This window comes from Corvus cornix, chromosome 4 (assembly GCF_000738735.6).
Source record: "Corvus cornix cornix isolate S_Up_H32 chromosome 4, ASM73873v5, whole genome shotgun sequence".
NCBI lineage: Eukaryota > Metazoa > Chordata > Aves > Passeriformes > Corvidae > Corvus > Corvus cornix.
The window spans coordinates 22,422,187-22,440,344 of record NC_046334.1 but is presented as its reverse complement, the minus strand read 5'-3'; the positions used below and the strand labels follow the sequence as shown (position 1 = coordinate 22,440,344).

General features: G+C 36.8%; 1 protein-coding gene across 2 annotated transcripts in view; it reads right to left on the bottom strand.

Annotated features, from left to right (window-relative positions):
• Positions 1 to 18,158, bottom strand: part of FSTL5 (follistatin like 5) — a 275,866-nt gene that overhangs the window by 186,817 nt on the left and 70,891 nt on the right. For both annotated transcript variants that reach the window (XM_020584125.2, XM_020584124.2), the window contains exon 4: positions 7,797 to 8,045. In XM_020584125.2, the coding sequence (XP_020439714.2) occupies positions 7,797 to 8,045 (249 nt within the window). The remainder of the gene's footprint in view (positions 1 to 7,796; positions 8,046 to 18,158) is intronic.

Sequence of the window (18,158 nt, the reverse complement as noted above, 5' to 3'; positions counted from 1 at the left end):
ATTTAGTTTTACTGTGTAATAATTTTCACTGTCCCATGCCACCAATTTGATATAAAAAAGAATTCTCTAATTATTTTAATAGTTTTTTAACTGGCACCAAGAAGTTTTAGGTTTGAAGTACAAGGAGCCATAGTGCCACTACATTATGGAGTAGTTACCTTTCTTTTTCCAGTTTTAAACACATTTTCTATTCTCAATACTAGGCGATACTAATATATATTTTAGAACATCATAAAAGAAGCTGTGTGGTGGTTTTTTTGCCTTTTCCTAAACTTTTTTATAAGGGCTATTTGAGCTCAGAAATTGAGACATGATTTGAACCATACCTGTACAATCCTTGTATTGCTAGAAATGCATCAACACTTTTGTGACAGTACTGAAAAAGCAGGAGAGCAAAGAATATCTATCCTGTGAGTGGCACTGCCCTATCTGCAGGCCCAAGGTACCAGGTTAGAAAGAAGGGCACTAGTAGGACTCTAATGCTACCTGTCCACTGATAACTCTTTGCCAGAACTCTGCTTCTGTTTCTTTTCCTCTAACCTCTCCAATTCCTCCTCAACAGTACCAGAAACTACTGGCTGAATTTCAGCACCATGCCCTACATTCTGTTTCTTTAAAATCAGGCCGAAGGTGTATAAGAAGTAAGGATGTTTTTTCAGAGATGCTTATCCACAGAATGGTTGAGGTTGAAGAAAGAAATCACCTGGTGCTGCTCCCTTGCTCAAGAAGGGCCACCTAGAACTGCTTGCCCAGGACCACATCCAATCAGGTTTTTAGTATCTCCAAGGAAGAAGACTTTACAATGTTGGCTGTCTGATTCAGTGACTTGAGAGAGACTTAAGAATGCAGCTTTCAGGTTAATAGAGCTTCTTTGAACAGATTCAACATCATTACTGGAAAAATTAAAGGTTTTAAAATTTTCTACCAGTGAAAATCTGTGATGTCCACAGATCCATTTCTTTGTGTGGTTTCAAACAGCAGCGATGACCTTACAAGAAATTTTAAACTTCATTAAGTTTGTACAGAGATTAGCTAGTGAACACAGATTCTTCATCACTATATGAATGTAGAATACATAATAGGTTAGAGCTGATTAAAAGATTTATCCCAGCACTGAAGGAATTGATATACAAAGACTGGGACTGCTCCAGACACTGAAAATAAGGGATGTCTTTGCAGTATATCTTCAGCCAGTCAAAAAAGCCAAACCTATATTCATAACTTGTTTCAAGATTGTCATTGCCCCATCCAACATTTTAGAGGTATGAATTCAATGCAAAGGAGGAAGGAGAGAGTAGAGTTTGAGACTTAAGTTGCAAAGAGATACAGTATCACTGACAGCAGTGAAGCAGGGTATATTGAACAGTGTTTTTAAATTAAGCTTGTTATATGCATGTTCTCATAAATATCTTGAATTTAGCCTCACTCTGCAGATCCAGTAGCAGATATTACATATGTTGGCCTTGCGCGCCAGTTAGTTTAAGCATTTTAAGACAACACTGGGGAATTTAAGAGAGATATTTGAGAAAATCTTGCACAGATGTTGGAGGAAAAAACACCAGTTTTCCAAATCCCACGAGCAAGGCAACTCAAGAAAATGAACTGTGTGGGGACAGCAGAGTAGGGGAACAGTGCTAAAATTTCATATGGTTTCAATGGGTATTAAAAAGAACCAGTTTTCTATTGGTTAGAGCATCTCTTTCCAACAAAATGCTGAAAGAAGTAGCACACCTGCCATTAGCAGTTATTTTTACCACTCTGTGAATGTGCAATTACTAATGTTATCTCTGCATGAATTCAGGATTTAATATTAATTTTTTAAGTGTTGCACTAAAGTGAAGATATCTAGATCATAGGCTGAATTAGTAATCTAAGTCTAATAATTCCTATGTGCTATCAAATGTGTTTTAAGATCAAGCAGAATCCTCAAGTTCTGAAAGATTTTTTCGTATTTCTTTTCACAACACAGCTTGTGTTGAACATACTTCTGGAGTGATAGTTGAAGCTTGACACTTTATTGGCAGCAACCTTAAGGGTGATGTTATACACAGAAATTCAGGCTTTCAGGAAGAGTGTAATAATGATGTTGTTGAGAACTTCTACAGAGAAGCCAACTGATAGCCAAAGTAAAAAAGCAAGTGCATCTTAGTGCAAAATTTCTTTTGCAATGAAAATATTGGATTGATATTCAGATTAACATACCCTAAAATTTCTTTTGAAAGACTGGCTAATGAGTAAACTTAAATAATGTGTTTAAGATTTATATAAAAGATGAGATGAAATATTTATTGAAGTGAAACTGGTAAGATGACAGAGATTATATGCTTGCTTTTGAAGTATATGAACATCAAATAAGATTAAATAAATGTCAGTGCTTCTAAATGAATGTGCCAATATTTTAAGTACCAGTCTAAGATCACCTAGGGCACAAATCAAACATATACAAAAATTTTAAAATTACAATCTTTGAACTAATCCTGTGGAAGTCACTGTAGAGGCTAGAAAGGAATTCTAGATCTTTTCTGTGGGATAGTATTTAGTTCACTTCAACTCATTTCCCCCAGCCCTCTTTAAAAGGAAAAGCCTGTAGGCTTTCCACACTATAGTATTTACAGTCTACTGCTGAAATCCTGTGTTGCTTTAACTCACAGGATCTGCTGTATGTCAAACACCAAAGCTTGCTTTGAATTTCTTCCTGCTTTCTTATTTCATAATTTTTCTGTCTTTTCTTGCAATACAAGGCAGCCTATTCATATCCCCTCTTAGCTTGCCCTGATGATTTTGTAAGAGGCCTTCATATCCTTTTTAAGCCATTTACTACTTTTGGTCATTCCTGCTACTGTCTTCTGAACTTTTTCGAGTTTTCTCATACTTTGAATTTGTCCATAGTCCGCTCTTATCCTCTGCCCTGAACAGCTTAGTATTGGGAGCAAGATTTCCAACCTAAGTTTCTACTTTGTCTTTCAGGAACAGTCAGGGGAAAAGCAAATGTTGCAACAGTCTTTAGATATCTAGATATTTTAGTAATAGTAGTAAGAAATCTGAAGATCACAGACTTTTTAACACAGGAAAATATTCACCAAATGATAAATGAGACAAAAATAGAAAGAGATTAAAATAATGTTAATATCACAAGGATGTCACAGAAGCTACTTAAAAGTAAAAAGCTTACATATGAAGTAAACTTTATTCCAGAAATAGTCTATAAAATTCAAAGTATATAGGAGTATTTGCTATATTCCTGAAGATTCAAAGCAAGAAGCTCAGGGTGCATAGAAAACACAAGATGAATTTGTCATGGACAAGTTTTTAAACTCTTACTTAGATTTACTGGCCTGGGTTTAGGAGAACAGAGTAAAAGAAGTGAACACAAAAAAATTGTAACTGAACCTTATCTGATGTCCTGAGAATGCCATTCATGACCCAGTACATTGTCCCACATGAGTCCAGCTGAACTTTAGAGAAGCTGAAGAATAATGTTTCCAGCCTTCTACATTCTGCACAAAGCCATTAATTTCACAGTGCCACTTCACAGTATAAAGATAAGGGTGGAAACACCAAGTAAAATAATTCTAGGCCATTCGAATCACCATCCTCGAATGCTTGTTAAAGGTACGGCTAGCAAGAGCCAGGGGTTAGTCAATAGTGTCAAACACACAGAGTCAGATGCTTGTATTGCTTTTCTTACACCCAGCTGAAGCTGCTTGGAAACACAAAGTGCCTGGCTTGAGAACATTCCGGACACTGGAAGCAGAGAGCGTGCAGAGGCCACCTAGCTTCTGCATGCTCCCGTGCTCATGCTCTGCACAAACTACTTACCCAGCAAATAAAAGCAGTACCAAAACATATCACACTTCCCAGCTCATATGGTCAATATCAGATCTAATGAATAATCTAAGCTTCAAACTTTGAATTTTGTCATTAACCTTTCCTTTAGTTCATCATTTATGTTCCCTCTTCTTCCCCCTCACTGAACACACCATCCTGACACTTGACCATCTCTATGAATACCATTCTTAGAAAGTTCCTTGGATCACAAAGCATTTTCTAAAGAGTTCTCTTGCTTTATTAGTATAACCATAAATATTTTACATTTTTTAGATAGTTCAGGCTCGAGAGCTCCTCTGAAAGTGATTGGAAAATTTTCAATCTCTAACATGCAGTTACAGGACACTGGACTTTACCTGAGGGAAACAAAGGACTCTACAGGTAGACAAAATACTTCTAATTTAAATTCAAAGAAAAGGGGATTAAAGTAATTAGCTTCTCTGTAGAATTCATTTTGCTTTTATATGAGAAGAAATTGATACAGTTTATTGATTAACTCTCAGGGTCACAGTTGGCATCTAAACATCTAACCAAGCCAGTAGGAAAAATCGTTCCGTTTCTGATGCATCATGACATGCTAATAAGTAACTGAGGGAATAATTATAGAAGGAGTGGAGGAAAAGTAATTTCTAATTTAGTATGGCCATTATCTTGAGCCATGTCAAAAATGTATCATTTGCATAACAGTCTCAATCATCAAGGAAAGACTTTCAACTTCAATTACTGTTTTGCACGTATTCCACACGTATTTTGGAAAAAGGGGCGATTTAATTTGGTGTGAAGAAATAAAGATAGCAAGTGAAAAGGAATAAAAAAAATGAAAAAAGGAAGTAGTCCAATGAATCTCGAAATAAATAAGCTACAATAAGAAGCAGGTAATGGACCAGAATTTGAAGTTTTAGTTTAAAAAAACATCATGTCAGCAGAATACAGCTTTAACACAGATTTCACTACCTCAAAATGTATTTATAAAATGTTTCAGAAATGGCTCTCTCTGAAGGACTTGATGCTTTTTGTCTGTGTTCTATGCACAGCTTAGCTAAGACACACATTTCTCAGTGATTTTAATGGAGTTTCAACATATAAGCCAAAGATGTCTCTCATTTAGCAAGGCAATCCTTAAACTCCACTTATCATGTAAGTGTTTAAAAGGGCAATTTTCAAACCATTAAGTAGATCTCACGATGTTTGAGATCAACTATAAATCATTTGGTTACAAGATGTATTATTCAAATAATTACAGCTACCTAGCTACTATTGTAATGTCAATTAGGTAATAGAACATTAGCTTTTAAAATTTTATTCTCCTGACACAGAACACTAGTGTTTTCTAGTAAGCTTACTCATTTAAATAAGGTGTATTTCTTGGCTTCTCTCATCTTGAGCCCCATACCCAACCTAAAACCTAACATTTCTGCATCAAGAAATATTTCACCCCAAAGAGGGGAGACCAGAGAACCCAGCATGAGGATTTGAAACACAAGTACCCCAAAGCATGACCAGTCAGAGATAAAATACACCAAAAAAAAAAAAAAAAAAGCTAAGTACACAGTAGTTTGATCTGAAAATCAATGATTACCAATAAACCAGAAATTAAAAATACTTAACTGCTGTCTTAATATAGTCATTGTTGACAGTCACTACCCTATCATGTAACAGCATCTTGCAGGACCTCCTTCCCCTCACACTCTGCCCCAGTTTGGACTAGCCTCTTCTAAAGAGGTTTGTGAAAGCCTGAAGAAAGTGCTCAGAATATTTATTTTCTGATCTTTTTTGAATTTTTCTGCTCTCAGAAGCAGGTCCTTGAAATGAGATTTGTGCTAGAGGATGTCAGTTAAACTAATGAGGACACGTGGCAGTGCCCTTCTGACACCATCAATAGTGATGGGGTTCACCTTCTCTATCCAGGAGTAGCACCCTTGAGGGTTTTTTCCCATTAGCTTTTTACTATTTTTGACCTGTAACTGGCAGAACCTTCAGCTTTACTGAAGGCGATCTACTAGTGGTTAGCTTAGAAATGTTTTCTAAAAGAAAGAAGTCACATAAAAATAGCTTGACATCTTCTGCCTTCTTTACCACATAGATACAGTAGATGTTGGAAGACAGTTAACAGTCAAGAAAGGCAAAAATGCTTTAACAGCACTGTGCTCAACTACAGCAATGAAGGAGCTGGAGTTAAGATAGAAGAAAGTCAGATTGATAAGGCCCAAATATATGAAATAATATAAAAAAGAATAACTGTCCCTGTCTCATTTGTTTAACACCACTGAAGTCAACATAAGATGAGAAAGAAGAGAGAAAATGAAATAATTTACAATATTTCTAGACATGTAGTTATGGCCCAAATTAGAGAACTTGAGTATCTTGATAAATAACAATTTTCAGAAGGCATCTAAGACAAAGTCCCTCGGATACCCTAGTCCTTTACTGAAGACTGTAATTGACTACAGGAGAAACCTAATTTTTTAAATTTTTAATCCAGCATCTAAATTAGGTGTATGAAGTTGAACATCATTCAGATACTCCATTGTCCACAGCAATAAGTGTGAAAGAAACATGGTGAATTCAAACCATAAAGATGAGCTAACAAAACTTAATACAACCTTTGGATGATATTTCTACCTGAAGTACTGTCTCATTTCTCATTTCCATAAATAAATCTCTCTTTGTCTAAGGGGAGAAAATGTAGCAGCTCTGTAATTTTTCCCACACATGCTCTGAAATTACTTGTGTTGCATACACCACACTAAAGAATTGAAATTAGCCCTGTAAATTTAAACATTTTGTGGTTTTTTACAGTCATTTCTTCTATCAGAGTACTGCATCATCCAAGTTCTTTTAAAGAGATTGTGATTGTTAAGATGGCAGCATTCATGTTTTGTTGTTATTGCACAAACCATTCCCTACAAGCCCTATCTGTCATAGTCCTAGAATCCCATTTTAATCTTACACTACCTCAGAACACATGCTACTTACTTAAAGCCTACATATTGTGATGATATATCAATTTCAAACAGCATCCACAGTTAGTTTTGAACAAAGTTAAACTTTCACTATTACTTATATGTGTAGTTGCTGTTAGATTTCCACACCTCCAGTTTAACCTATGGATAGCTGTACCTTAGCATTTTTTGATGAAGTTGCTGAGCTTAACATGTTTTTATGAGACACTAGATAGACTAATAAAAAAGGGCCTTATTAAAAAATTTCCCCTCCCATCAAAGCCATCCATCTTTTTTAACCAGGGAAAACACACTCAAAATCTGTCAAAGTACTCACAAATATTCTTATTCAAGGTCTGCATTGGCAGAGTTCCAGAAACCTGCAAGGTATGCTCAAATTATAGAAAAAAAGAGCATGTTGCAATTGTCCACACTGCCAGCATACAATGCTCAGCATAAGCTGTATGTCTCAGAATTCAGGCTGGCACCTCTTAGCATTCAGAAGATTAAAAAGTAACTAATCGTGCATGCTTTGATGAGTACACAAGGAAACTCTTCATTATCCAAATTCAAAGCAAGAAAGACCCATGTAGCCATGAACAAGCTGCTGATCTATCAACTTCAACACCAAATATGAGCACAGGTCTGCAACCTTCCAAAACCCCTCTGAAATCCTAAATTCCGTTTTTCCTGTAACAAAGATTAATATCCTTCAGGCTTTGGGATCTAAGTACATTCAGATGAACAAGGTCAACAACCACATTTGTAAGGCAAGCTGCCATAGATTAGTTTCTAAGAGACAACTGGTTTATTCAGGTTAAAAAGGGGCGATTGCCCAGAGCATTGAGTATAAACAACAGGAAAAAAAATCCATAAGGTATCTCTGGAGTGCAATACTTACTGTGTTAACTGTTCAAGTCATTTACTCACTGTACACTCAGTGCAGACTCTATAGAGATTTAATTTAACAGCTTGAAAACACATACCCGACAGCAAATATTCCAGATATTTTTCAGCCATGCTTACCTTTAAAGAAACAATCTTCGTTGTGTACAATGGTGATCTTTTGCTTTTTCAGACAGGCAGCCCTGTGCACTTCACAGTGGTTTTCATAGAATTCTCCATCAGACCCACACACAGGTTTGTAATGTGGCTTGCAGTGCTCCATGCACAGACACTCGGCTTGGCCAGTCTTTCCATTCACAACGCAGTGTCTGCCCAGACCACAGTACTTGTTTTCACATGATCCAAAATGGCCATCCTGACCAAGATACCCTTAGAAAAAGAAAAAAAAAAGTTTCGATTTAATAATTACAATTTGCTTAATTGCATGCAAGATACAAAAAGGATTGATTTGTGTAAATGAAGTGAGACTGTCTTTTGTTCCATCCTTGATTAATATTAAACATAGGTCAACCTGATGTTACACAAATTTTGTCTCTTTATCATGACTTTTATACTTTTAATCATTGTCACAGGCTAACTGTAATTAAGAGCAAGATCTAGCAACAAGAGTTACTCTTCATTAAAAAATTAATAGTAAATAATTACTTTTTAAAGTATATTGAAGTTTGTTGCCTTAAGATTGCTATACTATTGCATGTAAGAATAATGCATTCTCTAGAATTTAGATCATAGGATGTCTCAAATTGGAAGGGACACATAAGGACCGAATCTAACTCTGTACTCCTTGCAGGACTACCTAAAACTAAACCATGCAATTAATAGAATCTTCCAGAAGCTTCAAGAACAGGCAGATAAAATAGACATTCACACATTGAGACTGATACATGAGAACAACTAGAGCAGAATAAGGCCTCTTAATCAATATGGAGAATTTTTTAAAAATCCAACAAAACCTCTGTGGTGGCACTACAAGGACATTTCAGGAAACAGAGCATGAAGAGCAGGACTGATATCAAACAAATGGTGGCTAGAAGGAGACCCATGAACTTCTAGTGGTATTTCAATGACACAAATGTGATCTGGATAGCGAACAGAGCTTTAAGAGTACTGCAGTAGAAATAGAGGCATTTGTGCTGGCCACAACTTGCAATTCCGTCTGCTCCTAAAACATGGAAATGGATTGTCTACATCAGGCTACCAAAGCCACCTGTCTGCTTTCTATCTGTGCTGCTGCCACCATGTAAGATAAGTACTGTTGTCAGTAGCAGATCTCTTGGTGAAAGGGGAAGTTCAGTGCACAGTAATATTTCCTTATTATATCCTCAGTTTCCGTTTTGACTGCCATAGAATAACTACAGCTTCTTGGCAAGAGAAAGGGTATCATGTGAAAATGAAAGCAGAATTGTCAATTGCAATTATCAATTAAGCAGGTGTCCTGAAAACATAATTGTGTCATAAAATATGTATAAAAAGACTAAAATGTCTCCAAATGTGGGAGAACTGCCCTTCACAGTTACTTCATTTTATTCTCTCGCTCCACACTCCTAATGTCCAGAACAAATACCTAGTATTCTAATTATTTGCAATACTCTCCTTATCCTCGCACGCTAGCTGAATTCATCCTTGGCTAACCCATATAAAAATAGCATGAAGAAGCAAATCACAATGCATAATTTGGTAGTAATTTGGTCATACTAGATTCATTTTCCATAGTGAAGCACTAACATGTCAATACCATAGCTTGACGCACATTTCTTCAAGCACTGAGAATTTACGTTCTTCACTTCAGTGGCAGAAATAAAATCTCACCACTTTTTCTTCTGAAGACTGTGGGTCTATTAGACAACCATGCCTTGATTTCTTGCTTTCTTACACAGCACAAATTTTCTAGACAAATATACTACAGAAAGCACACAACCATGAAATTTGGCTCTAATGACATGCTTTCACTATATTACTTGATAACAATTTCAGCACAAAGTTAAGAGGACTACATATTCACCTCAGGTGTTGTATGGCTGATATAACTACACTCCAGTGATTTTTATACACATGTACAGACCAGACTGATGGTGGGTTTAACTGTTCACACACCAAAATTACTTGAAATAGGAAAACCCAATTCAACATTAAAAATTTCCCACAGGTTTTTGAAAGTATTTCTCCTTGTGGCAATGTATCACCACTATACATGAACAACAGTCATTAGCTGACAGAAATTAATGCAAACCAAATTTCCCTATGTCCTTATACTAAAGCTAATCTCAAATAAAGCTTTGCAATGTCCAAGAGTGCTTTACAGCACAGGTCACGTATTCATGTTACAGAATCTAAGAACTTCTTTGAAGTGATGAAACTTTTACAGTTTGAGGACAAAGTGCATAAACCATTATTATTTCTGCTTTCTGAATTGAAGATAAAGATCTCAGATCTCCATCTGACAACTGCTCTGAATTATTGAGAGGTGTGTGGTGACTCAAAAATGTACTGTGCTGTACGTTATGAATACAGAACTCATTTAAGACTTCTCTTGGGACTTCATCTTAGTACTATAATTGAATCTGATGCCTGAATGCAAAACACCTTCTTTCAGATAAGGGAGAATATTTTACATAATATATATAGATATTTATAATATTGGTATATGTCAACATATACCAATTTTGTACAGCAATAAGCAAGCAACTTTTCTGCCCTAATGAAAAACTGTATTTATTTTGAAATGTTTTGTTGTAACCATACAGGAACCAATAGGGAGAGCCTGAGGGAGTGGCCAAGGCTAAGGGCAGGGGGGAGCAGGAAGGGGAACATGGCATCATGAAAGCAGTGGGTTAACAGGCTACCACATCGTTTTATGTATGTCTTCATTTTATACCATTAACTATTCCGAAACAATACATAAATTTGCATACATCACTGCATATGCAACTCCTTCAACTGAAGTCTGTGGTAAAATTCCCACTGACCTCAAGAGAAGCAAGATTCTTTCTCCAGATACAATTTGAAGCCTTCAGTTAGCATTAAGTTATAGTCTTAAGTTTCAGCATGTTTACCAAGCACTGTTCTGTACTGAAAAGGAGCAGCTATGTAGTGTTTCCAGTAGTTTATAGTACATATTCAAGAAAAAACAGTTAAAAGAGTACTCTGAAACAGTCCACCAAACAGTGGTTACCAGATTACCAGATCACTCAAAACAAATAAATAAATAAAATCCATGCAATTCCAAAACAGGTGACAAAATGCTCACAAACACAAATTTGAACTAAACATGCACCCCATTATGAAAATGTAAACAAATCAATCAAACTAAAGAGCTACGGAGAGATACCAAGAAATGGGTTTAGATATAAGTTAAAAAAACAAATGAACAACCAAAATACAGCTTAAGTAAAACCAGTTTCTGCTGCTTTTCACTGCTCCAGTCCAAATTGCAAAAATCACTGTATTTGGCAAATCCTTCATTTCCTTTTTTGTTTCCAAAAAAGGTACTTCCATAATTTTAATCTTGGAATAGAACAGCCACTAAGCTACAGGAATCTTGCCATTAACAAAAGAGAAACCATATTTTAAACCAATATGGGCTATGACATGCAACCCATTCAGGAACGCCTGACTGTTTCAGTCACCACCAGGAAACTGAGACCATTACTTTTCCTTCCTGGATTTATTATTATTGGAGGTTTACTTTTGATACCTTGATAACGGATGAGGTTTTTTCAGTTTGTTGGGGTTTTTTTAGGGGTTTTTGGTTGGGTTTCTTGAATGCCAGTGTAGAGAAGTCTCCTGGGATAAAACTGCTTAGGGTGCAGCACCCATGCAGGAGACCATCACCATCACAAACACCGAGTTTTTCAGAAGGCTGTTATTTTATCTAAGCACTTAGGTTTAGAAAGTAAGTTAGTCCAAGATTAAGTTAATTTCCCATATTTAGATATAATTCAGTAACTTAGCTGAGAAGGTAAGCAGCATTGCATATTCAATATTAAGAAAGCCAGGAAGTCAGGATGACAAATAATCTAGCCATGAATGCTAATACTTTACCAGGAATTGTTATTACTTATGTGATTATAGGCACATCTACATTTTTCAAATGCCACAACACAAAAATAGGGAAGCGTGTACCCATATGAGCTATGTACTCTGAATTTTCAGCCAAAAAAGTGTAATATTTACACATTCTGAGAGGATCTACAGTACTACAGGAAACAAAATGTACTTTGTTCCATCTGATAGTAAGTAAGGAAACATTCAAATTATCATAGCCTTAAGTTAAAAAAAAAAAAAAAAAAAAATCACACTTTAAGAACTATCACTAAAAATTTATTACACCCAAAACAGCCAAAGCAGTCACATAGATTTTTCAGATTCTCTGGAAACTGAAAACTCTAAACAGATACCAAATGGAAGAGCAAACAAAAAATAAGAGTTTTTTATTTCTAGAAAGTAGAGAAATGAAATTGTTTTAACTTTTAAGAAAAAAAAAGAACAAATACAGTTTCAAGTTGGCAGTTGGGACTCCTCACACAGGTTTCCTATTTAAAGGCTAGTTCAACAGCATCCATAGCTGAGAAAGTTGTAGGTCACGCTTTGATTCGTTTACAGCTGGGAATTAAGCTGATGTTTTAGCATGCAAAAGACTCACAGAAATATATACTTTATCCTTTTATCTAATCAGTTTAGAGAAATGTTGCACAAGGAAACTTTGGAAATTCATGAGAGTATGAATCACCATGTTCTACAGTTGGCCCTGGGCTGGAACACACATACACACACCGAGAGGCTTTCTGTATGCTGAGCAGCCTCTCACAAACTCAGACTGGTTTCTTATTTCCCTAACAAAATAATTGGCATTCATGGCTTCTACCCTAACTTGCTGCATTACACACATGTCACGTAAAACGAAGTGGCAGCTATTTTTCAAGACAATGCACCAATACTTTGTGTATTGGTAATTTCCAGGGTCAAAAGTCCTGTGTCCAATTCCCTGCTCTTCTATTTAAAACCATTCTTTAAATGACAATTCCAGCTCTACAGCTGTATCTTTGCTTAATACAGTATCCATGAAAGGCCTAACCAAGACTGTAATCCTTATTTTAGTAAGTGGTCAGTGTAGTCTCAGGTTTTAGCAGCAAACAAAATTGATCACCATCTACCATTAACACTCATAGGGCATTAACACTGAGCATGACCCCAGTATGAACTCTGAGCATCTGCTCATAAATATTAAAACTCTAGACTTTTTATATTTTTGAACTGTAGTGTTTTAGCAACAGTTCTTTAACAAATTTTTATTTCACTAGCAAGACCAGATTGTAATTACATTGGCTGAGGGTGACACTAAATCTGCTCTACTCATTATCCAGAACTCTTGGTGTACAAAATTGTTCAGAAATTTAGATTTTTTTTTTTGTACTTTGGTTAGGAATATTTTGGGCCAGAGGACAAAATTTAAAGAAAAGAGTGGATTATTTGAGAGCAAATAAAAAAATTATTCAAAATTTGCCAATATGATGATTATGGGAATCAATTTCCACCACGTAACAGCCCATATCTTAACAAACTAAAGACAACTAGTGGTTCAAAGAGGGAGGGTGGAAAACAAGGACAAACAAAAGCTCCACAGCCATGCAGGGGCAGGATGAGGATCTGCAGCTGCAGCCCATTGCCCTCAGCAACAGACCCTTGCAGCTCACAGCCCCCAGCCCTGCTCCCACCTGCAGGAGTGAAAGAAAATCACACACAGGGCTCATCATTCTCTTGCTGTGGCATGGGTTCCTTTCAGCAGCAGCCAAGTAAGCTGGACTGCTTTATACAATAGTTTATTCTGGCTGTGTGTACAATTAATTTTTGGCTGGGTCTTGTACTATCCTCTCCTCCCTTCTTTGCTGCCTGCTCCCTGTGCCCTCAGACACACACTCACCCCCCTTTCCTCCCCTCCCTCCCTCCTTCCCTGTAGAGGCACTGGAAGTACTGTCAAGATTCACACCTCCATAGAACTTGATGAAGACCTTCTGGTGGGCTCAGTATTTATCAGTGAGGACCAACAGAAACTGACACAGGCATTATGACTGCACAACCTTTTATCAACCTTTTATCAAGCCTAAATACACTCAGGAGAATAAGGGTCTGTATTCAAACAAAGTGACTTTCTTATTGCCCTATAAAGGCAAGCTGGAACAAATTAGGGGAAAGTGACACACTTTTAAATGCAGTAATATGCAAAACTACAGTGAGAAAAAGAAGAACAAAATACTACCAAGTAATACCAAGGAGATCTGTAAATGCTGAATACCCAGCTATTAACCTAAAATATTGAAACCCCCCAAAAAAGTGCATCTGTCAGCCAGAAGCAGTCAGGTTAGCATCTATGTCCACATTAATCTGCTTCTCTTCCCAGTGCTTAGCAGCCATCTTCAGCAAAATCCACACAATTTAGTTTCCTCAGGAAAGAGAAAAATCGTATCATACCTCCTTTCCTTGAATGAAATTGAAGATCAGGAAAAAAAACACCACATAAGAAAATGAGTAGAAATTACAATACAACCAGAACTACACAAACACCTGTTTTGCTTATTAGGCAGAAACTTTTCCCCCTTTCCAGAGCCTTCACCTGCTCCTCTCTTGCCCTTGTAGCAACCCCTTTATAGGCTTGCTCCACTCCAGGTGCCCACATCAGGGGGCTCAGCAGCTGCCTGGCCCTTGCCTCCTGCAAATACAAAGGCTTTCTGTGGCTTCCTGCCTCTGTAAAATTTCTTGTTCACTCACAGGGCTATTAAACACCTGCTTTGATATCAGAGGCAATGCCTGTGACAACTCTGCTGCAGAGCCTTTCCTCCAGTGAGGTGCCCTGTTCAGATTTCTGCCTGTGCCAAATTCAATTTCACCACCCAAGTGGTGCTGGGCAGTGCTCTGGCCCAGGGCCCACACAGCAAGTTCTTGTGTGCCACCTCGTAGCCCAGGGCCCTGCCAGTTCCCTCAGGTGACATTACCATCCTAGCAAGGATGGTTCTCACGCTCATGGGAACCAAGAAGAGGTTGCCCAATTCTCCTTCACTGCTAGGAGGTGATTCTTGGGCACAATACTAAGTCTTGTAAAAATCTCTGTCATTAATCACCCTCCTTACATTTGACCAGTGACCATTAAGTTTATAAAATGGTCTGTGGGCTCCAGACATGCTACTTGCCTTACACAGGGGGAATGGAACATGCACACAAGGTCTGACACAAACAGCTGAATAGATTTGGATTAAGAGCACTACTGGCTCTAAGTGTAAATATAGACTGATGTCCTTTGAGCAGTTTCAAGCCAGCAATTCATTACTTTCAATTAAATCCTTAGCTCTGATTAGCATTAACTGTGTCTTTCTCACATATTATCTTTATCTTTTGAAAACTGTTTATAATTCATTTAGCATCAAACCAGTGGCAAAAAGAGTTTCTTTAACACAAAGCAGGAAACAAATTGCACGTTTGCCTTATCACAGATACATGGACCTTTATTCAAATGGTTGATTGCCTTTCAATTGCAGCCCAGCAGGCAATCCTCTATTCTGCCAAACACATCACCCAATGTCACCAAGAGCAGGAAATGTGCATCATAGCGACAGCAGTTTTGAAAAGGTCATAGTCTGAACAACCTTTCACACATTTTAGTGCTTATTTGAAATAAGGCTTTCTGACTATCACAAAGGCCTAGTTTAGTTCTCAGTCAGACAAAACAACCTAAGCATTGGTTTTGTTATTCAAAAGCCAAACTGATTCGTTTTAGCAACAATGATCAAAACAATCAAAAGTTTCAGTTGAGTTATTGACTGATTTTTGTTTTACTTAGTTAAAATTAGGAAGGCTGGATTTGGGTTCAAGAACCAAGGTTTAACTGCTGTGTCACACAATAACAATATTAACTGTTCCTCTTTGGCAACTTTTTCACATGAAGGGCAGATTTGTCCCATTTTGAGCTAATACTATAGTAAAAAGCTATTCTTTCCTTGATAGGTATATGTGTCTTTCCCTGTGATTAAATATGCTTCTATATGAACCAACATTATAAAAAGAAAATTTAACCCAACCCCTGATCAAGTAGCTGTCATGAAACAGGTCAGTCAATTATCCATAGTACAAAACTAGCATACCACAATCCAGAGTTTATTCAGTTCCTGTGTTAGACATTGAAACAACACTGTTTTGTTGGAGTTTTTAACTTCAAAGCCCTCCTTGCAGATAAAAGCTGTGATGTCTTTCTGCTACCTTCCCCAGGGACCTGTACTAGAAAAAGTAGCACATACATTGAGCAGCATTTAAACCATATGGTTAAAGTGCAGCACCATTACTGCTCAGGGAAAGCTAAAAAAGAAATGTCAAGTATTTTCAGTTTTACTGATGTGAAACATGTGCTCTCAGTAAATTTCACATTGTCCATTTTTTTCCAGTTGTTCCTAAGGAACTGTGCTGGGCTGACCCTGGACAGTAGGTAACTGCCCACCCAGTCGCTTGCTCACTGTCACAGGAATTCAGAAGGAATTCAATACAGAATTCATTCCCTCATTTCCACTGGCAAGCAGATGCCCAGCCCATCTTCTGGGAAACAGCAGAAGTAACAGGGCCACGTCTTAACCACCAATATTCCCCCCCAGCCTGCCATCCTCCTTTTGCCCAGCTGGTACCGTGAGCAGAATGTTCTACGGAATGGGAAACCCCTTTGGCCAGTTTGGGCCAGCTCCACCAGCCATGGCTTTTCCCAACTTCTTGCTTTCAGAGGGGCAGAGTGGAAATAGAAAAGACCTCTATGGAAAGAATGTTCAGTGGTATCTAAAACTCAGCACTGTCTTGGTCACCAATGAGAGTATTATGTGGGCTGCTTTCATGCCAGAATGACCCACTACAGGAATACTGTGGGAGCTTTGACAGATTTTCAGGCATTAAAAATCCAGCAAAGGGCATGTGGGGGTGTGTGTTATAATCCAAACTGTTAATCAGTGGCACTTTTTAGAAAAAAATATACCTTTAAAAGAATACCATGATAGTTTTGTTATATGGAATTTCTCATTCAATTTCTTTTACACAACCAGTAAGATACTAATAATTTCCATGACCTTTACATGTGTGGAAAATAAACACATGAAATTTAATGGTGTAAAAATTACTAAGGTGAGATATGATCTTTACAAGCCCTTCAGAAAGAACAGCAAAACACTGCACACTTGTATATATGACGACAGCTCTCAGAGCCACTTAGCTAACAAACTTTGACACTAATGGCCCATGTGTGGATTTCGGAAAGGAAAAAAAAAACCCACCAACAGACCAAAAAAACCCCAAAACCCCCCAAACCCCCAACAAAACAACGTACAAAAAGTAAATATTTTAGAGGAAGTTTTTTAAAAAGTGTTTCTATAAAGAATATACATATAAATGGTGAAACAATACTATTTCCCTCTGATTTTGCTGGAAGAAAACAATCTTAATTATGCTTGAACTTTCATTACTTAATTCTGCCATTTTAAGTAAGCTAGAAGTTATGCAGAGTCCCACGCACTGAGTATACACCTCATCTTTTTTTTTATTTTTTCAGAGCAGGACTGATCTTACCTGCTCCATATATTCAGCAAAGTTGTCAGTTTTTTTCTAAAGATGTTAGAATTAACCCAAAATATCTACAAATACCAAAAAATCACACTGAAAGCTAGGCAGTATTAAAACAAAAAGGCAAAATGCTTTTCCAGACCTCTCTTAGGAGATGATATTTCTCTATGGAAAGAAAAAAAATACATGGAAAAGCGAAATACCAAAACTTATTTTTACATCTATGGACGTCTATTGAAAATACCTGACAAACCAGAGATGTGCACTCAAATAAATATAAAAGTGATTACTTTCACAGAAAATAATGCCCAAGTGAGATGACTCAGTCAAGCAAAGTGACTACTGAAAAATTTTTCTGTGCTTAGACTAAAGATATTTTCTGTGAAATATAATTCCTAGGGGAAAAAAAGAAAAAAAACAGAGTTTTCTTGCTAAACCACAGTAACACAGTTTCCATTTTATATCCAGTAGTCTTCATAGAAATAGTTTGCTGTAGAATTGATTATTCTCTTTTAATAAATATGTAAAAGCAAACTAAAGTCAAACTACAAACAGTCCTATCTCCTACTTCAAGGAAAATCAATCTTACAAGAAAACCATCTATTTCTTTACGAATGAGAAAGCATTTAGCTTTTAATGGAAAGGAAAAATCTAGCCAGATATTTCAACTGTCATGTTTTTTGTTTTAGTTGATATAACTTCTGTCTAGAGACAAATTGCCCTTCTAAACTTGGAAAAAAAATACTACTTTTTTTCTTAGATAATATTAGAATTTGATAAAACCCACCAGCATTCTACATAAGAATTAATCTAGAGCTTTAGTAGTAGATAATCCTTAAGCATTTAAGAAATACAAGCTATAGAACTAATTGTACAAAAGCATAAAAGGTAATTTTAAAT